Below are 24,179 nucleotides of genomic sequence, written 5' to 3'. Positions count from 1 at the left end.
CTCTAATTGCTGGTGGTAATAAAAACAAATAGCGTTATAAATAGGTAATATGCGAATCGTGCACTTGAGCTGCGAATGAACACAGCATTCTAGAGAGAATTTTTTCTCTTAATCGAGTAATAATGATAGCTACAATTATCGTTCCGTCATTATTTTCACACTAGTGTGGATTTCGAGTGTTTGCTATTTGCAAATTTGCTGAATAGCACAAATTTTTCTCACATTAACGATGCTTACAAGGTACAGAGCTTCCCATTGGTTTGCACCCTATTCAATTAAATTCATCAAATGTCGATCATAGATTGCACGAACACTTTCGTCATGACTGTAGTTACAGTAGTTATTAATTACTGCATTTTAAGAATTGTAATCGAAATATCTATTATGAAACAATGTCGTCCCTCACAGATGTTTCGCATTCCTCGCATTTAACGTAAACTGCAAAATTGTAGTGAACTTGCATTTGAGCACGAACCGAATGCTTGTTTAGACAAGAGACATGACTACTGGTCAGATTCAATTGTTCGAGTGAAGTAAAAATGGTTCACCTACACAGAAAACCACCTTTGTGCAACGGCTTGCTCAATTTGCCACACTCACAGATCGCCTGCCACATCAAATGCTGCTTGACAAATTTGTCGATATTGTTCTTTCGCAGCTTTCTACCGTGAAACATTATTGTCGGGCCCGGAGTTTAAAGTTTGTATGGGATTTAGTATGGGGAAATTGACTTATTTAAAAAAAAATCACCACAAGATCCGAACTATGGCTCATTCCTGAATATATCTAGCACCACTGCTGCTAGTGATCGTAATACGATGTGACTTTTTGCCTTTCTCATATAGAAAGGCTATGCAATCGCAGTGAAAACCGACTTTACAACCGAGATCCGGAGGGCCGAGTGTCATATACCATTCGACTCAGTTCGTCGAGATCACAAAATGTCTGTTTATGTGTGTATACATGATAAATAATGTCACTCAATTTTCTCAGAGATAGCTGAACCGATTTTCACAAACTTAGATTCATATAAAAGGTCTTAAGATCCCATACAAAGTTCCTGAGTTTCATTTGGATCCGAATTCCGGTTCCGGAATTATAGGGTGATATGTACCAAAAAAAAAAAGGAAAAAAAGTCACACACGTTTCTCGCAGAGATCGTTGAACTGATTTTCACAAACATAAATTTAAATGAAAGGTCTTTTGGCCTCATACAATTTTCTTGAATTTTATTTGGATCCAACTTCCGGTTCCGAAATTACAAGGAAATATGTGTAAATTTATTAAAAAATGCGCCCTCTATTTTCTCGGTTATTTCTCAACCGATTTTCACGAACTATGAAGCAAATAAAAGTTCTTATAGTTCGTTAAAAAAATCTCGAAAAGTTGATCCAAACCCGACTTCCGGTATTACAGTGCGATTAGTGAAAATTTTCAATTTCATGAGTATTTTTTCACAAGCGACAGCGAAACGATGCCCATATTTTTATAAGACTCCCAGCTAAATTCATCTAGTTGACAAATCTTGTTAGTTAGTGAATATATAAAACTATTTTGGGTCTACTAGTCCCCGGTTTCCGGCTTCCGAAAGCTTCGATAATAGTGAAGAAAAACAGAACTCACTTCCATTTCTCAGCAACGGTTAAGCCGATTTTCACGAATCATGATTTAAATTGAAACTCTCATTGTCTTTAAATATACTGTGCAATTTCATCCTGACCCGACTTCCGGTTCCGAAATTATAGAGCGATGAGTGTCAAAACATTCAAATCGTCATTCAAAATGACGATGCAAAACTAGTACGCGACGGTACGTGTGGCTTTGCTCCGTTCGCAGCGTGCTTTGTTCAATTTTGTATAGCGTGCAACCCTCACATTAAAATTTTTATTTTTCAAGTGAAAAAAATGTGAATTTCTAATTCTTTTATTTAATTTGTACCTATTTGTTAGTGTAATCAAGAGATCATGATAGCAATGCTTTTCTATAAAAGTACACTTATTGCCTTTATCATATAGGAAGTATATGCTATCTCTTGAAAAATTGACTAGTGAAAATTGGCCTAAGGGCTAAGTATCCTATTTCATTCGACACAAATTTTATCCAAAATTTCATAATTTTTTGTTCACGTGAAAAAGTTATAATCAAAAGCAAATGTTGCATTTATTTATTTTTGTTCGAAATAGACTCTTTAATTTATATGACCGTAGGCTTTGGTTGAGTCAATTTACATTTCTTACAAGGACACAGTCGTACCTATCATTTGCTTATAAAAATTGTGAATTGTTTTGTTTTTTAGATCGATCACGGAGTGAATATGACTAATAGTGCTTAAAATAGACAATAGGTCATTAGGTAGTTTCAAGCACTTATATGCCTAGAATTGGTCGCCAATTTGGATTAACTTGAGGCAGATGGAATGCATATCAATACATCACATTCGTCCAGAGCTGGTGAATTTAATTCGAAAAGGATGACTAATATTATCAGAAATAAGAGAGATCTCATGAACCGTGAAGGAACACGGTTCATAGCCTTCAGCACATTGCAATGATTATGACGAAACGGATACTGCCTACTAATCTGTGGAAGAAACGAAATATTCTAATCAAATATCCCATGATTGGTGGTATGTATGTGTGCATATATTGCAATGTGTATTAACTGAATATTTCTGTTTCCCCTATCCTTTGGCTCAGAAAGGAGAATGGAATCATGTCCTTTTTATCACCTCCGGGAGCCGCAAACAACGTGGACAACATCGTCCAAAATCTGCACACCTAGTAGTTTGATTGCATGTTAGTTACAAGTATTGACATTCGTTACTTTCACTCAGTTCCTTATTAATCACTCATCTATCATATCCCACAATGGGTATGCAAAAAATACCAAAAAGAATCGGCAAATATATAAGCAATCAGAGCAGATTAGAAAAAATAGTGTTAATAGACCCATTATTTAGATATCATTTCTAGATAATTAAAGTAATAATCGTATGTACCGCTTCAGACATAAAAGACTATATAGGAAAGCAGGGACAAGACCGAAGCGGATACAATACGAAAGTCTTTGAAGTTTCATCAACGAAGACATTGAAAACATAGAAGCAGTTGGAAATTTTATGTACCTTCCCTATGGTGATTTTTCAAGATCGAAAATTTTCAAACCTCAACCGCCGGGCAGCACCCCTTACGCATGTCCGATTTAGGTCAAATTTTGCATGAGAACATTTCTCGAGGTGCTTAAACTTTTGAGCATTAGCGCTTTACGAAATTAGAGGTGATCCCAAAATATTGGTACCCTTATATGTAAAGGGTGATTTTTTAAGAGCTTGAGAACTTTTTTAAACAATAAAACGCATAAAATTTGCAAAATCTCATCGGTTCTTTATTTTAAACGTTAGATTGGTACATGACATTTACTTTTTGAAGATAATTTCATTTAAATGTTGACCGCGGCTGCGTCTTAGGTGGTCCATTCGGAAAGTCCAATTTTGGGCAACTTTTTCGAGCATTTCGGCCGGAATAGCCCGAATTTCTTCGGAAATGTTGTCTTCCAAAGCTGGAATAGTTACTGGCTTATTTCTGTAGACTTTAGACTTGACGTAGCCCCACAAAAAATAGTCTAAAGGCGTCAAATCGCATGATCTTGGTGGCCAACTTACCGGTCCATTTCTTGAGATGAATTGTTCTCCGAAGTTTTCCCTCAAAATGGCCATAGAATCGCGAGCTGTGTGGCATGTAGCGCCATCTTGTTGAAACCACATGTCTACCAAGTTCAGTTCTTCCATTTTTGGCAACAAAAAGTTTGTTAGCATCGAACGATAGCGATCGCCATTCACTGTAACGTTGCGTCCAACAGCATCTTTGAAAAAATACGGTCCAATGATTCCACCAGCGTACAAACCACACCAAACAGTGCATTTTTCGGGATGCATGGGCAGTTCTTGAACGGCTTCTGGTTGCTCTTCACTCCAAATGCGGCAATTTTGCTTATTTACGTAGCCATTCAACCAGAAATGAGCCTCATCGCTGAACAAAATTTGTCGATAAAAAAGCGGATTTTCCGAATGGACCACCTAAGACGCAGCCGCGGTCAACATTTAAATGAAATTATCTTCAAAAAGTAAATGTCATGTACCAATCTAACGTTTAAAATAAAGAACCGATGAAATTTTGCAAATTTTATGCGTTTTATTGTTTAAAAAAGTTCTCAAGCTCTTAAAATCACCCTTTATAAGAGCGGTAGAAATCAGCGTGTTTTGTCGGTTACGTCACTTATACCATCATATCTCTGGAACCAAAAGTCACAGCCATTTGATCTTTGAACTTGATCAATGGCCCGACAGTAGCTTTTAAACGAGCATAAGTTTGATCGGTTCAGCCATCTCTGAGAAAATTAAGCGCATAATAATACAGTCGAATGGTATATAACACTATGGGTCTCCGAGGCTCCGTCGGTCGGTTTTTCCAGCAATTCTAATACCTTTCTATAGAGAAAGGCAAAACATTCATCATTACTCAGTTATAAACGTTTTCTAAAATTTAGTTGTTTTAAAAAGAATGCGAATCTATATTCTTTTGAAAAAAAAAACAATGAAATATTCTGGTTTTAAATAGCCTTAACATAATAACCTTTCCATCATAGAGCTAACGTAATGTGCCTCGATAAATATACATTAAGAGATATTTTTCGACATCGGATCTCCGGTACTAATTTTCACTAGTCAATATTTTCAAGTGATTGCATAATATTTTTATATGGTAACCGAAAATGTGCAGAAGCTAATTTATAGCGTACCGAAAACTATATTGGTTTTCAATTTCAGGGTATTAAAATTAAATTCAAGTAGGCTAGAAGGGATTTCAATCATTTTAAATGATTTTTAGAGCAACACATAGGAGTTGAAAAAATTATTCACTATCTAAAAAAGATTATAAATCTGCGTGAATCATAACAATGGTCGGTAAATTGAAAAAAATATATTTAAAGCGATTTCGAGTGACTAGGATTGTTTCTATGAGAAAGCTCTATTCAAAGTAGCTATGATAAAGCTCTATTCAGTTCGCTTCCACATCTCATCCAAATCAGTCGATAAAACAAAACCGCTTACGTTCGGGACGGAAGAAACCAAGTACAGTATTGTGTAGTGAACAATAGAACGACCTCGAAAATGAGTGAACCAAACGAACAAAAGCTACCGTCGGTACGAAAGAATACAATTATTGTTGACTTCAAGGATTGCAAAATTCGACCTTCGATACGAGAACTTGAAGGTTTGCTTAAGGAGCAAATGCATCTTGACATTAAACGTGTGCATTTACTTCAATGCAATAAGACAAATAATGTTGTTTACATCCAGTTTTATAAAGAGTTGGATGCAATTCAATTCGCAAAAGACAATAATAAAGTGTATTATGTGGAGCACGAGAACATTAAGTACAACATTCCAGTATAAATGGAAGATAGTGCTATAGAAGTGCGCGTGCATGATCTTCCCTCAAGCGCCATCGATCCTTACATTCGTAAAACTATGTCCCAAACCGGAGAGATTCTCTCTATCGAAAAAGAAAAGTGGAAGAACTTTTCCCCCGATATTCTAAATAGCGTACGTTTGTTACGCATGCGCTTGAAAAGGCCTATACCTTCTTATGTAACTTTCGGTCAGGATACAAGAATCCCGTGCAAATCACTTGTTACCTATGACAATCAGATGGCCACATGTCAATATTGCCAAAAAGCTGTTCACTACGGTAAGCCATGTGATAAACTGGACAAGGAGACAACTACACCAAAGGACAACGGTGCTTCCTTCACACCAACCCCAAGCAACCCCAGTACATCTGTGACAGCCACCAACAACAGTGAAGTATTCCCTTCAACGAAACCATCCAACGTAACCCCTATAGAACAAAGTACACCAGCTGCAGTTAACAGCTTACCGTCCAACCAACCAGCAACCGCAAACAATGTACAACAAGACGCATCTACAGTAACTAGCAACGAAATCAACAGCAATACCACGGCAATGGATGACGAGACGAATAACGAACAAACTGCCCCTCAAACCTCGCAAGTGGGAAATGGAAGCTCCTCTCCCCCTAGAAAAAGGGTGACAACGAGATCCAATGCAAAAAAAAATTTTAGCTAAAAACTTCAGGTTCAGGTTATTATCTCGGTATTTTGGAATGTGCGTGGCGTAATATTTATTGACTATCTTGAGAAAGGAAATACCTTTAACAGTGAATATTATATAGCGTTGTTGGAGCTTTGAAGGCTGAAATTGCAAAGAAACGACCGTGTCACAGGCCAATTAAAACAATGGCAAAACTACATGAATTGAATTTTGAATTGCTTCCACATCCACCGTATTCGCCAGATTGGGTTCCCAGCGACTACTGGCTGTTCGCAGACCTGAAAAAAATGCTAAGAGGCTATCGCTGAAACTGAGGCCTATTATGAGGCAAAAGATAAATCGTTCCACAAAAGTGGTATTGAAATGTTAGAGCGGTGCTGGAATGATTGCGTTGTTCTTGATGGAGATCACGCTGATGAATAAAATTAATTATGAACCAAAGAAATCGTGTTCTTTTTGTTAGGCCCGGAACTTTTCAGTCCATGTGTTAGAAATTCCAGCTATCAGACATTTGAAAAATAATGGATTTTTGAAACAGTTTAATGTACAAAAAGATCTCCCGAAGAATCTCAAATGATATTTAGAAATCGTACAGTTTTCAAAGAAACTGCTTTACATATGAGTATTTTTAAGGTTTCATAAAATATGTTCGGAGAATTCATAAAATACCACATTAAAAAAATTGAAAATATGGAAAAGATATGAAGTTCTTTCCGCAACATTGAGCGACGGGAGAACTTATCGGTTATTTCACATGATTTTTTTTTTGTTTGTTTCGATTACACAGGTTTTAACCTAAAAGTCATTCGACTAGACCCTAGATAAGTATGTGAAATCTGCCCTAAAGAAAATACATTTTGTTCTTTGAAATTCAAGGTTAGGTGGATACTTGTTTCATGAATGAAAATAACGGAAGTAATTTTTTCTGAGTTTCTTTCTAGAAAATCTCTTGAACTGTTTTGTTCACGAATGATAATGAAATGAACTTTTTCTGATCACAGTTTTCCCAACACTGCACATAACAGAATTTATTTCAATTAGTGTCTGCCTATAAACGATCGGGAAATGTTGCCGAAGGTGAACAGTTACTTGCAAATTTCTCAATTGAACTTAAGTGGATTATGAAACTAATGTTAAGAGACGGTATAGTCTTAGTAGTGGTGCCATTACGAGTACTAAGTCGACCTTTAAACCTGCATTAGAGAAAACCGAGCCGAGTAGAGTCTGTACTGAAATTGAAAACTAATTTCGATGATGTTACATTACGGATAATAATTACTGAATGGGTAAAATATCCGGATCGACCTTCGGCGCCAAATGGTAAGCATCGAATTTAATTGAATCATAATTTGATCATGATTTAAAATTATCGTTTCGATTTACTGTCATTCCGACGCAGGACTTCGCTCGAGTGGCTTCATGATCTACCCATGCTTGGGAAGCGATAAACCTGAACCAATTAACCCATATTGTTATTATTAGCTCAGTTCAGAGTGTATTTTCAAACTTAATAATCTCGATCCACAGACAAACGGAACCCGAAGAAATGTTTTCTTTTGAAACCAGTCCCAGTCAATGTAAACATCCAATCTCGTTTGTTTGCTGTTTCATCCCACAAACCTCAGCTTTTCTATGTTTCGTTTGTGCACCGACTGACTGACTGACGGACGGATTGACTGACTAGAAAGCACTCGTGGCATTCATCGTTTGTGACAAATTAATGATCCAGTTCATTATATTTGCCAAGCCTGAAATCACCGTACGGAATGAGCTATTGGCACGTGGTAAAACGTTAATTTGTCTTTGCAGATGTGCAGTTAATCGTGTCGTGCTAGTTTTATGGTTGGATCGTAATGTAACCAGTATATGGAGAGGGCAAGTAGACCGTATATGCAGGTGGTTTCCGATTTTCTCTTTTTTTTGTTGTTGTTGCTCAGAGTTTGCTATCATTGTAAATCCGTTTCCGAACGTTTTCAGAGAACCTCGTCCAATATTGCATCATCAGATCAGAGTTCAATTTTAGATTTGTTGAATAGATATGTGAAATTGTTGATTTATGATCACCATAACTTGATTTCAGAAGTCAAGTCTACAATTCTGTACAGATTTTTCAGCATACGTACTTTGTTATCTGTCAATCAAAATGTTTCACACCACGGTACTTTAAATTGATTATCTACGTTTCGCTCCACTGACCCTTATTGAACACCTTTGGCCTTTACTGGTTGTAAACACGAACCAATTATTAATGCACTATTTTTTTTTTCTCTGTCTCTCTCTCTCCTTACAGCATAATTCCGATTCCACTTCGCAACATTCAGCCAACTCACCGGGCAACCTGGACCGAGGCATCTCCACCTCCAAACTTACGCCAAATAGCTATAAGTCATCGAACAGTCTGCAGAGCAAAAGTACCTCCGGATCCGCCTCCGGGGGTGGCTCCTCCGGTTCCGCTGCCAAATCCACCTCGTCTCCTGAGGAGTGCCCCCTCTGCTACGACACCGTACCGGTCGGCGAGGAGTTCTACTCGCTGCTGAACTGCCGGCACTACGCCTGCCGGGGCTGTCTGGAGAACTACCTGATGATCGAAATCTCCGAAAGCCGAACGGACATCAGCTGCCCGCAGTGTCCGGAATCGATGCACCCGACTGATATCCAAGCGCTGCTGAAGGCGTTCCCCTCTGCCATAACCAAATACGAAGACTTTATGGTGCGTCGTGTACTGCTGGCGGATCCGGACTCCCGCTGGTGTCCGGGGCCGGACTGTAGCTACGCGGTCATTGCGAACGGATGCGCATCCTGTCCGCGGATACGCTGTGAACGACCCGGCTGTGACGTTCAGTTCTGCTACCACTGCAAGGCCGAGTGGCACCCGGATCAGACGTGCGATGCGGCCCGTGCGTCCAGGCAGAGCCCCACCAGGGCACCGTCCGGTAGTATAAGTCAATATTCACAGCACAGTAAGAGTTGTCTTTGTTTTCCGTTGTCCAGTTGTTCTTTGAGCATGTTTTCTTCTCCGGTGCATCACTTTTCCGCATTATTACTGAGGCATACACATCTTTGTTAGAAGAAAAACAAATCATATACAGTAAGGTCAGCTGTACTCAAAACTTATCCTAACAAAAAGAGGCTTTTGATTTCTGTAAATAAACTTGTTATTTATATCATTTGAAGATTGCACCGATTTTCATGGTAATTTGCTTGTAATATTATTTGGCACCACATCTACCGGTTCTGTATTTGTGGATCTGTGTAACTCATTTGTACTAAAGATGATGATATGTCTGAAGTGCTTCGAAAAGTGATAAAGTCGAATTAATTCGGATCGTTGGAAATTGTTAAACTTCGTTAAAAGAAGCTAATGACATTGAAGGATTAATGGTAGGTAGTTATCTACCTGTCACGCTAGCGTAACTGTCACCAGATGAAGAAAATGACGGGACAAATTTACCTCAGAGCGTGGCTTAGTAATGCCATTCGATCTTTTTTTTTCATAAGTATTACTTGGGATGGAGCAAAACCAAACAATTCTTTTAGTTCATTTTCAATTTCTTCTGTACTTTGGTCATTTGATAGGCCTTCCAAGAGAGCCTTGAACGGTCTATTGGATTTTATGTCATATGAATAAAATATATGAAATACCGAAGAAGACGTTCGTGATTTCCATCAACCATGACTCCACATTCTTCTCTTCGTCCGATTTGAAATGAGACTTTCACTTCCACAAGGAAAGTAGAAAGCTCAGTACGGAATGCTTCGAAAGTCGGAGATCATCACCGTCACTGGAGGCATAGATTTAAACTTTTTCTCAGAACGACAAGCGTCCATTTTTTTGAATTTCTGTGTGCTACATTCAGATTCAGGAAGCATATCGTAAATATTGTTAGACGGCATAGGATTCGTTCATCCGGGGAGTTCGTCCGTTGTCTTTTATTTTGACGTGCAGAATCTGTAAGATCGTCAATGTTGTTAGAAAAATTTTGAAATAACGGGAAGGGAATTGCTCCGTATTAGTTTAAAGGGTGATTTTTTAAGAGGTAAAAAAGCACAAATAATGAGAAAATTGATGAAATCTTTTTTGAAATCGATAAAACGATCAATATAATTTAATGTTTGAATATGATTCCATGCAAATGTTAGCCGCTTTAGATGGCTTATGCGCAAGGTCCAATTTTGGCACACTCCTTTCAACATATTGGCCAGAATAATGCCACCGACCTATAATCCACACCAAACAATTACTTTTTTGGGATGCATTGGTAGCTCTTGCAATGCTTCTGGTTGGTCTTCACTCCAGATGCGGCCATTTTGCTTGTTGGCAAAAAAATAAGCTTCATCACTGGACAGAATTCCCATTCATCATTAAAGTATAGACCAAACGACGATTTATAAAATTATAAACCAAGCTGAACAAGTTTAATAATGACACAAGCCACGATTCACGCGTGATATGTCAAAAACAGCCAAAAAGATACCGGAAAAAAAGTACGGGTGTGTAATGTCAGAGACATAACTGGATGTCGTGAATACGAATAAAACTGACACGATTTCTTTATACTTTCGAATTCCAATTGATAGCTGATCGATTGTGTGAATTGTGAAACCATTGACGTCGATTATTTGCATTTCGGATTTGCATATTTCATTGAAAGATTCTATCAAGATGCTGTACAGGATTCATTTCTACCTTTCAGAAGGACCAAATTGTGCAATTCTCTACGATATTTAGCGCGAAAAGTGCACGGCGCAAATCAAATCATTTTGGATTTTCACTAAACTTATGATTTTTACCGTCGATTTGCGAAGAAGTAATCCTAATAGTTCTTTAGATAACATTTAGAGCCATTAGAACAACGACCGATTTTATATAATGTTGTCTACTTTTCGTTTTCTTTCTCTTCAATGCAAACGACCAGAAGCTCTGTTGCATGATGCCATCGCTCTTGTTTGAGTTGAAACTAGCTTTGCGTACAAACCGCAAGACATCCGCTCGCAGTACCACGTTTCCCCTTTTATAACGTTCAGTTGAAGATATCTGCCTGACTATCTCAAAATCGTCGTCCTTGCGCGAAAAACCCAAGCGAAATTAAAAAGTTTTCCGCGTTGTTTTCAAATTTTGAGAAAACTTAATTTTTTAGTTGTTTGTGGTTATCTTGCACTATTCAAAATATTGTCTTAAATTCCTGATCATATTTTTGATGAAATAGTGAAAGAACTATGTTGCTGCCGGTAATACAAGTCGAGATATTCACGATTAAGTTCTGCCCATTCTTCCATATGGCTAATTTTGAAAAGGCGCTTCATAGTAAAGTAAGTCGTATTCACGACAAAGATCACCCTTTATTTCAACCTTAGGATTGTTGTTTTTCAGTTGGACATAAATTAACAAGGCTAAATATTTCTGAAATTGAAATAATACCAGATCTCCATGTTTCATGCAATTTTAAGACATTCGGCATAAAAAAATTTCATTTTTTAGTATTTTATCAAGATTGAATATTTTCAAGCTCTGATTTTAGATCAATTTAGCTCTGATTTGAGATAGATACTTTTTTTGGGGTGCTTAAACTTTTGAACAACAGGTGAAATAACACCAGACCTCCATGTTTCATGCAATTCGGCATAAAAAAAAATCATTTTTGGAAATTCCATGTACCCCTCTCTAGTATTTTTTCAAGATAGAAAATTATCAAACTTTGACCGCTGGGTTTACCCATACCCGATTTAGCTCTGATTTTAGATAGATACTTTTTTTGATACTTAAACTTTTGAAAACTAACGTTTTATGAAATTAGAAACGATTCTTTTTATTGGCATCCTAATACTTACGGATCATTTTTTGTGAACGAAACTGCATGGAATGAAAAGTCCCGGGCCATCAAAAGGAAAGAAGTGAATAGTTTCGAACCGTGTATATTTTGTTGAGAGCATGCCCAATACCAAATTTCTAGTGTTTGAAAAACAACTGATCGTGTCAGACGAATTCTAGTTTTCACCAAGCTATGGAGAAAAGACGCATCAGCGCGTTTATGCATAAAAGCAACAGTGAAATTGAATGATTTGCGGTACGGATTGGTCCACGATCCCCCGTATTCTCCAGACCTGTCCCCCAGCGACTATTATCTATTTCCAAATCCCTGAAAAGGTTCCTCCAGGCAAAGAAATTCTCGTCGAATACTGAGGTCATTGCAGAAACGAAAGCCGCTTATTTCCTCGTTTCTTTATGCACTGAAGTTTTTTTTATGCAAATTAACGTACCGCATAAAAAAACCGCAAAACTCTGAAAATTCGCATAAAAAAACGCATAACTCTGAAACTTCGCATAAAAAAAACCGCATAACTCTGAAACTTCGCATAAAAAACCGCAGAAGGGAAACCGCATAACTCAGGAACTTCGCATTAAAAAAACCGCATAACTCTGAAAATTCGCATAGAAAAAGTCGCGTAAAAAACCGCATGAAAAAAGAGCGCAATAAAAAAAGACCTCAATTCGTATTTTCTCCCCAGTAACTTCCATGAGATTTACGTGAAAATCCTGGCAAGTGAAAATAAATGTTAGTGTACCATTTTTTTTTTGGCAAATACGTACAATATACATACAAACGCATTGATGACGCATTCATTATATTCGTGTTAAGCACCCTCAAACTTACTGTTAGTGAGATCCGTTTGCAAAATGTGGTCCACACTCACTTATGGTTTTGCCGACGACTATCATATATTGATGACCGGTATAAGCATTAACACTCTCTTTGATTTAATGCAACAAGCCCTGCGATCTGTTGAACAATGGTGTTGTCAGGTTGGATTATCTGTAAATCCGGGCAAAACATCAATGGTGCTTTTCACTCATCGTAGGATAATCACAGGAGCTCGTCCGTTGCAGTTCTTCGGTTCAGAGGTCACTGTGGTCGATCAAGTTAAATACGTCGGGGTTATTCTTGACTCAAAACTGAATTGGTCTGCTCACATTGACTTCAGGATTAAAAGAGCTTGCATGGCTTTCGGCCAATGCAGACGAGCTTTTGGAAAATCATGGGGACTCAAACCCAGATATATTCATTGGATCTACACAACTATTATTAGACCAATTTTAGCATATGGATGTCTGGTATGGTGGCAGAAAGGAGAAGTCGCGACAGTTCAGTCAAAGCTAAATCATCTCCAAAGGATCGTCCTAATGGCGATGACAGGAGCATTCACGACAACTCCTACTGCTGCTCTAGAGGCGCTACTGTGCATTAAACCACTACATGTGTTCCTAAAACAAGAAGCATTATCTTGTGCATACCGTCTTAAGGTTACAGGGCTTTGGAACAGTAACCCATTAGATTATGCTATCAGCCACACTCGCTTGTGGTCTCAAATGGTTACGTGAGATGAGTATTTACTCGCTCCTAGTGACCTAACACTCACATGCAGTTTTCCTTTCAAAACATTCAATGTGAGCTATCCTCCTCGTGAGGAATGGTTGTCTGGTTGTCTGGAGCGACAACTTGATGAACACATAGTTTGTTATACGGACGGTTCTCTGTTGAATGGTCGTGCTGGTGCTGGTGTCTACTGTCGTGAAATGAGACTGGAGCAGTCTCATTCACTTGGTAGATACTGTACTGTGTTCCAAGCAGAAATCTACGCGATTCTGTGTGGAGTACAATCGGCACTTCAGCAGAGGACCTGTGGTAAACGTATTTATTTTTGTTCCGACAGTCAGTCATCCTTAAAAGCAGTCCTCAGTTTGAATGACTCACGGTCGAATCTAGTGATCGCATGTCGAACTCAAATTGAAGACCTCAGCATTTCAAATGCTGTTTACTTCTTATGGGTACCCGGCCATTCTGGTATTACTGGAAATGAATGGGCTGATGAGTTGGCTAGAGCTGGTGCAACGAATGATTTCGTTGGTCCTGAACCAGCTTTACCACTTTCAACTAGTTGGATGAAGCACAAGATTCGTTCTTGGGCTGCATCCAAACATGCCAGCTACTGGCGCAGCTTGCAAACTTGCGCTCAGACAAAAGCATTTCTACCAGATTTAAATCTGAAAATGTCAAAGTGTCTACTGCATTTCTCCAAGCATCATTGCAGTATTCTGGTCAGAGCTCTGACTGGACATTGCAAACTCAATTATCACATGGATACTATTCAACGTGTTGAGTATTATTCGTGTGATTTGTGTGAATGCGATTACGGTACTTCATATCATCTGATATGTAACTGTCCCGCATTGACGCAACTACGTATCCGGGTTTTTGGTTCTCCATACATGGTTGAGTCTATGTATGCGGAGCTAAAATTGAAGGATATTCTCTCGTTTCTCACCCAATGTGGTAAGGAGCTATAGTCAGAAGGGTTCATCGTTCTTCCTGGAGTGAATGAATCCCTTCTGTATTCACCTTAAATAGGGTTTAGCAGATTGATTGGCATCCTTTAGGGGGTACCGAATTTACTTCTGCTCGTACATACTGCGAATCGTTCTGCATTCTTCCGGGAGTGCAGAATGGTGTCGCTTTTGTAAGATCTCTAAATCCTCTCGAGGGTTGGAGGTTTTATTAATAGCAGACTGTTCGGGGCCTCGTAGAGGTTCAGAATTTACTTCTGCTTCCACTAAATGTGATCCTCAGCAGATTGTTCAGCATCCCTTAGGGGTGCAGAATTTACTTCTGCTTTTATGTGTTTTTGTGTCGTCAATTTTTCCCATCCTCCTAGTCCAACCCTTACCACTTCCTTTCAATCCTTCCCTCTTATATATCGGGAAAATGATGCTAAAAACAAATTGATGGCAAGGCACAAATCTCCAAATATCAAGGGGAACGTGCCATTTGAGCCAATTTGTTCTGATTCCTGATTCCAGGAAAATTGAGTAGTGAAAATCATAAGGCAAATTTTATGATGCATCGGAAATCACCAAAATCACCATTTCATAAAATTAATATGAAATACATACCTCTGCATTATACATATAATGCATAATGCATCTATCACTATTATAGTTTTCATAATAAGTTAATGTTTGTCATAGACATTTCGCACAATGTTCCTAAAAATTTCGTATGAATTTCATAAGGCGTTTTATTGGAATTCCAATTTTCGTGACTTCATAAGGCGGTCTTATGATTCGCATACGATATTCTTGTGGCTGAAAACCGTACGAAATCATTATGAAATTCCATATATTTTTTGCCTGAGTGCAGGTGAAACAATTGGCAGCGAAAAAATGTGCGACATCACTGTCAAAATATACTTTGGGTTATATACCTCTTAATTTTCACAACTTCCGTCAGCCTTTTTTTTTTTTTGGTACAAACAACCACCGAGAGGTAATATAGAATATTGATTTCGACAATTTACCATTTTGACCCAGTCTCCCCTAATATAGCCCGAAATCCGGAATTGAAATTGCAATAATGCGCAAAGTACTGCTGTGGGCAATAAATAGTAAGACTGTTCATAATTTCAAAATTCGTCTCCTTCAAAGTAATGCCCCTCCAGCCAATACACTTGTGCCAACGTTTTTTTTTTCAATCCTCGAAACAGTTGTTAAAGTCAATAACCTTCAATGCGCCTAGCGATTCACGTTTGATGTCTTCAATTGTCTCAAAACGGTTTCCCCGGAGCGGTCGTTTGAGTTTACTGAATAGCCAGAAGTCACACGGAGCTAAATCAGGTGAATACGGTGGTTGCGGAACGATATTGGTTAATTTTGATGAAAAAATCATAAATAATCAATGCAGTATGCGACTTTCCATTATCGTGGTGTAAAAACCAAGAGTTGTCGGCCCATAATTCCGGCCTGTTTTTACAAATATCGTCGCGCAAATGACGCATAAAACTAAAAAAAATTCTATTTCTTGTTGACAGTTTGACCGGTCGAAAGAAATTCGGAGTGATGCACCACACCTCGATAGTCGAAAAACACTGTCATGTTGATGGCCGTCCTGGACGTGGTTCGTCGTCAACGTGTTCTCGACCCTTTTTGACCAACTTGTACCAATCAAAAACACTTGCTCGCGACATACAATTATCACCGAAGGCCTTCTGCAACATTCTGAACGTTTCGGCACCAAAAATTTGATTCCGCACACAAAAACAATGTTGAATAATTGCACACATTTTTTTTTACCAAAATTCGTTTTTATTATTCAACATAATTGCCATCAGAGGCGATACAGCGATTATAGCGATCTTCCAACTTTTCGATACCATTTTTTTAGTACGATTTGTCCTTTGCCTCAAAATAGGCCTCAGCTTCAGCGATTACCTCTTCATTGCTTCTAAATTTTTTACCAGTGAGCATTCTCTTGAGGTCTGAGAACAGGAAAAAGTCACTGGGGAACAAATCTGGAGAATACGGAGGATGAGGGAGCAATTCGAAGCCCAATTCGTTCAATTTCAGCATGGTTTTCATCGACTTGTGACACGGTACATTGTCTTGATGAAACAAAACTTTTTTCTTCTTCAAATGAGGCCGTTTTTTTAAATTTCGTCCTTCAAACGCTCTAATAACGCTATATAATAGTCACTGTTGATGGTTTTTCCCTTTTCAAGGTAGTCGATGAAAAGTATACCATGTGAATTCCAAAATACAGACGCCATAACCTTACCGGCCGATTGTTGAGTCTTTCCACGCTTTGGGTTCGGTTCATCGCGTGCAGTCCACTCAGCTGACTGTTGATTGGACTCCGGAGTGAAGTGATGGAGCCATGTTTCGTCCATTGTTATATATCGACGAAAAAAATCGGTTTTATTTCGATATAACAGCTCCAAACACTGCTCAGAATCATCAATTCGTTGTTGTTTTTGATCGATTGTGAGCTCACGCGGCACCCATTTTGCAAAAAGCTTTCTCATATCCAAATATTCGTTAATAATAAGTCCAACACGTTCCTTTGATATCTTTAGGGTGTCAGCTATCTCGATCAACTTCACTTTACGGTCATTGAAAATCATTTTGTGGATTTTTTTCACGTTTTCATCGGTAACAGCCTCTTTTGGACGTCCACTGCGTTCATCGTCTTCGGTGCTCATATGACCAGTACGAAATTTTGCAAACCACTTACGAATTGTTGCTTCGCCCGGCGCAGAGTCTGGATAACACTCATCAAGCCATTTTTTGGTATCGGCGGCACTTTTTTTCATCAAAAAGTAGTGTTTCATCAACACACGAAATTCCTTTTTTCCATTTTTTTTTCACAATAACAAAAGTAGCTTCACTCAAAATGCAATATCTCACAAACTAATAATCAGACAGCTGTCAAATTTATACACGTATCTTTTGAAGGTTGGTACTAACTGAAAATGGTATGGATTTAATTCTAGTGGCGCCCTCTCATAGAAACGATACGAACTTTTCAGCCGATCTGTTATTTTGACCTTTGGCACAGATGTCACTGACAGTCATACCAACCTAAAAAAAAATAACGACGAAACAAAGAAGGCATGACTTTCCGATGTGAGTAAACATAGCATGTTACTCATGTAATTTGCATCATTTCCAATTACTAATGTGTTGCTTCAACATCTGATGAAGCTTGCTAGAGCTGTGCTGAACAACTTATGCCGTTTTTCATTCAAAAACACTGGTGACGTGGATTGCTCTGGTTTTGCACTTTCGAGCAGAACCAGAGCAATCCACGTCACCAGTGTTTTTCAATGAAAAAAGCCATTAAAGTATCGAAAAAGTACTTTCGACTACCCGAACCAACTATAAATATTCAATCACATTCCATTAGCGACTGGTTCGATATGTTTTTGTCGACTCTCCTATCGGAGTGACGCACGTACTAATTGATGTAAGTACGTTCGAAGAAGAAAAAAAACCCAATGAATGCCGTTCCTGATACGCTGCTAACTTGGAACGATTAAAACAATTGCCTTTCAAATGACTCAATTATCGCAGGACCCGCCTCACGGCGCTACCGGTCCCGGTGATGCGGTGCGGTCGGCGGATTGAATTATCTCGGCGGAGGAGGGAACCACCCTACTGTAAAGCTTCGTACATTTACGCATATGCATGTAGATCCGATCTATGAATCATACTCATATCGAAATATTCACATACAATTTCCGATTCCAACGCTCTTCGCTTACGGGGTGCGTACTGCCGAAAGTTGATGGTTTCATTTCCCCCGATTCATTGACCTTTCCACTACACAACGCTCATCAACTCTATTTTCAATTCATCTGCTATCAAAAATCTCACCTGTCAACGCAATGTATTGATCAATCCACTGATGCTGTGTGTTACCCCTTCTCGATACGCCATTGTAACCGAGTTCTTTTGTTATATCGTTTTTTTCTTTTTCTTTGTTGCTTCAGAGGACGACATCAAGCCATGCCCACGCTGTCAGGTCCTGATAGTCAAGATGGACGACGGGTCCTGTAACCACATGGTCTGTGCCATCTGCGGGTCCGAATTTTGCTGGCTCTGCATGAAGGAGATCAGTGACCTGCACTATCTGAGCCCGTCCGGGTGTACCTTCTGGGGTAAGAAACCCTGGTCCCGGAAGAAGAAGCTACTGTGGCAACTGGGAACGCTGGTGGGTGCACCACTCGGGATCGCTCTGGTGGCCGGGATTGCCGTCCCTGCCATGATTATAGGTTGGTTTGAAATCGTTTTTTTTTCTCTCGATGTCTACAAGATTTAATAATGTTTCCATTTCACGTTTTAGGAATCCCAGTTTGGGTTGGTCGCAAAATACACACACGGTACAAAGCGGCCGGAAAGCACAAGCGAAACTTTGCCGTGCTCGGTGGTGTAACGGCATCGGTAAGTAAACTCATGATAAATTGCTCTGCCCGCATACAACAGCGAGCTGTGATCTGACGGAACGGTAATGGAATGGAAATGAGTAATGAAGATGACTAATTAGTGCGTGCCTACTGTAAAAAGTGTAAAAAGTTTGGTCACATGATTGATTGCTACAATATGATGGAAGGCAACCTAAACTGCATTTATGACAATCAGATTGTTTTTTTTTGTTCACAAGGGATGAATATGAATCTGTTTAGCGCATATATTTCTATCAGAAAGGTTACTAAGCGGGAACGAAGATTCGATGTCAGATAATTTGGTTGATAAGTCGTTTGTTAAGCTTTCGGCACGTGGAACGATAATGACGGCTGGTTAGTCTAATGGACGAGGTTGGGGTAGGCATGCCGATTGATTCTTCGTAGATAAGTTCGTACAATGAGTTCGTACATTATCTATACATTCTCATTCACGACGATCGATAACAAACGTGAATCACAACAAGTTTACATGGTACATGCACCGTTATACATTTACCGGTCGTTTAATCGCAGTCGCAGGGCATGATATGAATTCCGGTTGCATATTTATCAAACTTTATGAATTGTTCTCAATGTTATGAATGCTCTAGTTGAGACAATCAGTAATGGAAAAACATTACTCCGAAGGCACAATAAACAACAGTGTACCACTTCCCTGAGAATAAAGAATACTATTTCTATAGATTTCGTAATGATTTTCCCTCAGTTGTTGTGACTCAGAATAATTTTTCAATTCTAAAGAGACAGTTACTTTAGACAACTCTGGGAATGAGCTGTCTGTTGAAAGATAGTGATTTTAGTGTGTCAAAGGAATATATTGGGAGTAATTTCATTTTCTTTGAGAGTGTAAAACAGGGGTTCCCAAACTATTTTGGGTCATGGACCCCTCTACTAAAATTAACTTAGGCCTCAGACCCCCATCAACAAATTCCTGAATTGCGTTTTTTTCTTGCTTTTTGCAATATTGATGTAAAATACTTACGAATTTCTGCGGATGATCAAATAAACACAACTTTTTTTACGTAAATATTTCAAATAACAACTTACATCAAACAACAGGGGATTGATTTTTAGACCTCGTCGACCCCCCATAGTCAGTTCTCGTTTACGTTGACCCCTGCGAAAAGGATATCGACCCCAAGGGGTCTATATCGACCACTTTGGGAACCCCTGGTGTAAAACCAGTACATTCCGTTTCATCTAGTATTTCCATTCAAGAAAGAAATTTAACCACATCGTTCATAAAAGTCTGGGACTAGTAACTAGGAAAACAACGATTCCTGTGAGAAGTTCTATTTTATTCATCAACAGTGCAAAACGAGCTTTTCTAACTATTCGATGCCATGCTTGTAGAATGGTTTGTCCTTGGCTTCAAAATAGACTTCAGTTGCAGCTTGCAGCTGCAGCAGATAACTTTTGTTATTCGAGCCAAATCTTTTTTCCTGGAGCATCTTTTCGAGATCAGCAAAAGCCACTAGTTGATTGGGGCTAGATCTGGGGGAATATAGTGGGTGAGCAAACACATCAAAGCCCAAAAAGTCCTGAAAGTACTGACATTACATTCCTTTTGTGGAATTTGGCCTTTGTTTCAACAGGTTTCGCAGCCGATTCTTTGCGTACAGAATCATTGCATGGCTAGTACTACGATCCTACTGACACTACGAATCTATCCAGGTCGGGGCTCGAACATATGGTAAACTGGCTTGTAAGATCAGCGCCATTGTTTTCATTGAATTTGCGGCACGGTGCATAGTTTTGGTGAAAGATCATTTTTACCTTTTTTTATTTCCACATTTTAACTGTGATGTTTTGGGTTTGAAACGCGTCGCTTCTCGGCTGGTGCCAAAAAAGCTGAATTTCATTCAAAAAACAGCGTCGTGTTGATGTAGCCAAAGAGATGATTTCCAACGCAGATAGTGACCCTACATTCATCGAATGCATCATAACTGGTGATGAGGTGTGGATCTATGAATATGACGTCGAAACCGCACAACAATCGAACGAATGGCGCTTCGTAGGTGAACCGAAACCATCCATTATAAAAATCGCCACACGAAAAATTTTCAACTTCTTTGTATAGACGCCAAACAAAAACTAATCGTACGATATGCGTCAAAATTTGACAGAATGTGTATAAAAGTGTTGCCAGCGTTGAGAGAATAAAAGTTTACCGATTGGACAAACGCGGAAATTTTAAAATGAAAATTCCGGTTCTTTTTTTATCATATCTATCAGGTATGATAGTATGATTGAAAGGCATCATTAAACCACTAGGTGGATTAAAACAGGTTTTTATATATATAAAAAAAACTTTAGAAAAATTTTCCGAGGCCCAGAGGGTCGAGTGTCATATACCAATTGATTCAGCTCGACGAACTGAGCAAATGTCCGCGTGTGTGTGTGTCTGTATGTGTGTTGTCAACTAAGAGGTCGCAAATGAAAGATCTCCCCGTCACCCAGAACGCTATAAAATGGTTTTGAGATCGGATGTTTACTTTTTGAGTTATACAAAGTTTTATGTCAAAATTTTTAGTTTTTTGACAATATCTGTCATAATTGACCTTGAAAACAGAATATTATTTAAGACTTAGTTTCCGCACGGTTATAGCTATCCAACAAGCCATAGATCGTCAAAATCTGTCCATTTCTAACGGAATTATCGATATTTTTGTGTAAGCGTTTTTTCCCCTATTCCAGCAGTAGGAGTTTTGAGCGCTGTATGACAAAGCAACACTTGGGAGCAACGTGAAACACGATTTTTTATACTGTAACATACAATTGTTTCCAAGTACCAAAAAGACTGTGCACAGCATCTTTTTTCATGACTTTTCACCTCCGACCGATTTGAGCATGGTTCATTTTTGGCAACATAATCGTTCGAATATGACATATGTAAACCAGATGATGGCTGCATTTTCGAGTTGAAAGTAATTCTATAATTATATTGATTTAAACTACTTACAGTAATAAATGCTGGAAGAACATAACTCCCATATACCATTCAACTCAGTTCGTCGAGATCAGCAAATACGTGTGCGACAAATAATTTCACTCAATTTTCTCGGAGATAGTTGAACCGTTTTCTACAAACACAGATTCATATGAAAAGTCGTATGCTCCCAAACAAGGTTCCTGAATTACGTTTGGGTCCGACTTCTGGTTCCGGAACTACAGGATGATATGTGAAACAAAATTGTATCTCATTGTTGACTGAACCAATCTATAATTCACATGAAAGTTTGAATAGTCGATAACCAAATAAACTCATTTCAGTTTTAGCGATATTCAGTTTTCGATTCGGAAGGTATTCAAAAATTTAATTCGGACTACGAATTCTCAAAGATGTCTAAACTGATCTTCAAACATATGGAATCAAATGTAAACTATACAGCTTCTCAGGTGAATTTAACTGACTTCGGCTACACTGATTTTCGAATTCCGGTTCCAGTATCGAATCGTTTCTCAAAGCTCGATCGTTTTCTCAAAAAAGCGCAAATCGAGTTTCAAAAACAAAAATTCAAACTAAAGGATTTGTAATCCCATACAAAATTAATGAATTTTATCCAATTCTGGAATTACAGAGTGATGAGTTTTTAAAATTCAAACCGATATAGAAGATAACCATCCCAAAAAAGCTTCAACTATTGCAATTCATTCGTCATATTAGTTTATGGCTATACGAATCCTTTTAGGTTATGCTGGTTCCTGAATACTGGCTCTAGAGGTACCGTAGATAAACTCTAAAGTGGAACTTACTTCAAAATCTCATGGAATATTCAATCAATTGTAACACGTTTAAATTCGATCCGATATGCAGTTCCGACATGACACGGTAATGTCGGAATAACTGAAATCTCAAACTGCGTCTTAAAACGACGGTCATTAAGATAATGTCATGAGAACTAAAACACCAAAGAATATTCATGCAAAAAACACATGCGGATTGATAAAAAAGGTATCATCTCACTGCTAGGTGGATTAAGCACGTTTTTTTTCTTCTTCATATGAGACCACTTTTTTCGATTTAGTTCTTCCAGCTGCCTGTTGTGTTTTCGAACGCTTCGGTGGCTTTCCCCGGCTGCACGATACTCGACTCCGTAGTAGAATGGTTGTTTCGTCTACTGTCACATACCGTTTATTGCCAAACAGCTCTCTGAATCTTTGATATGTTGTTGCTTTGGTTTGACTGTTTAAAATCGTAAAAATCGTAAAAGCACTTCCAGTTGATGTACAGTAAGCAAAACAAAGTCTTGGCATTACATAGAATATTTTGTGGAATATGGCCTTTCTGTTTCAACATACTTCGTAGCGTACATAATCATTGCATGGCACAATCCTATTGATACTAAGAATCCTTCCAGGTCGGGGCTCAAACATACTAGTGTGGGCAAAAAGAAGTAAGACTTTTGAACTTATTCGTCGAAATTTTTTTTCCTGGGTTGGTATGACTGTCAGTGACATCTGTGCCAAGTGTCAAAATATTCCAAGCGTCAAAATATTTATTAGTGTTTGCTATACGTCTGTCTGTTTGAAGTATTGAAAATGCAATCGGCAATTTTCACAATGAGTGGAATTATTCATTAATTTTTTTTGTGCGGAATCAAATTTCCAGTGCCGAAACGTTCAGATTGTTGCAAAAGGCCTTCGGTGATGAATTAGTGCTCGAGAATCGACGATTAACAGTCAGAGGCCTTACTGGGTTCGTTGGAATATCAAAAGGAGTGAAACCATTTTGAAACATCATTTGGGTAAAAAAAAAGCGAAAGCACGATTGGTTCCAAAAGTCACTCATTGATTCTTCGAGATTTTTCGCCAAAAATTCAACCAATACTACCGTATTCGTCTGATTTAGCTCCGTGTGACTTCTGGTTATTCAGCAAACTCAAACGACCGCTGTTAGTATGGTCACGTTTAGCATCAGAGTATCAGCAGTAAATCGTTGTTTTTTTTTGTGGAGCAGAGTCCGGATAACACACAGCAATTTATCCCACTAAAAACGATGTTTTATCAATACACGGATTTTTTCCATTTTTTTTCACAAACGTGAAAGTAACATCACTCATATGTCGGTTGTTTTTTTCTTTGTTGATATTTGACATTTGACACATGTCTTGTGAAGGTTGGTACTTTGGAAAAATAAAGTTTTTTTTGAAATTATAAGCGTAATCTCGGGGTCAGTCCCGAGATTTTTTGAACGATGTCTTATCACACTGATTTCTTGTAAGATAGGGGCCCGATCTGAGAGCCTTTTTTA

At 38.5% G+C, this 24,179-nt stretch overlaps 1 protein-coding gene across 3 annotated transcripts in view; it reads left to right on the top strand.

The window, feature by feature from the left end:
• Positions 1-24,179, top strand: part of LOC131435277 (E3 ubiquitin-protein ligase RNF19B-like) — a 100,293-nt gene that overhangs the window by 37,570 nt on the left and 38,544 nt on the right. For 2 of the 3 annotated variants that reach the window (XM_058602984.1, XM_058602977.1), the window contains exons 3-5: positions 8,424-9,093; positions 18,452-18,733; positions 18,805-18,902. In XM_058602984.1, coding sequence (XP_058458967.1) covers positions 8,424-9,093; positions 18,452-18,733; positions 18,805-18,902 — 1,050 coding nt within the window. The remainder of the gene's footprint in view (positions 1-8,423; positions 9,094-18,451; positions 18,734-18,804; positions 18,903-24,179) is intronic. The other variant, XM_058602993.1, reaches the window with a different exon arrangement.

The sequence above is a fragment of the Malaya genurostris genome, chromosome 1, assembly GCF_030247185.1.
Source record: "Malaya genurostris strain Urasoe2022 chromosome 1, Malgen_1.1, whole genome shotgun sequence".
NCBI lineage: Eukaryota > Metazoa > Arthropoda > Insecta > Diptera > Culicidae > Malaya > Malaya genurostris.
Note: the sequence above shows the minus strand (reverse complement) of the source record. Positions and strands in the feature narration are given on the sequence as shown.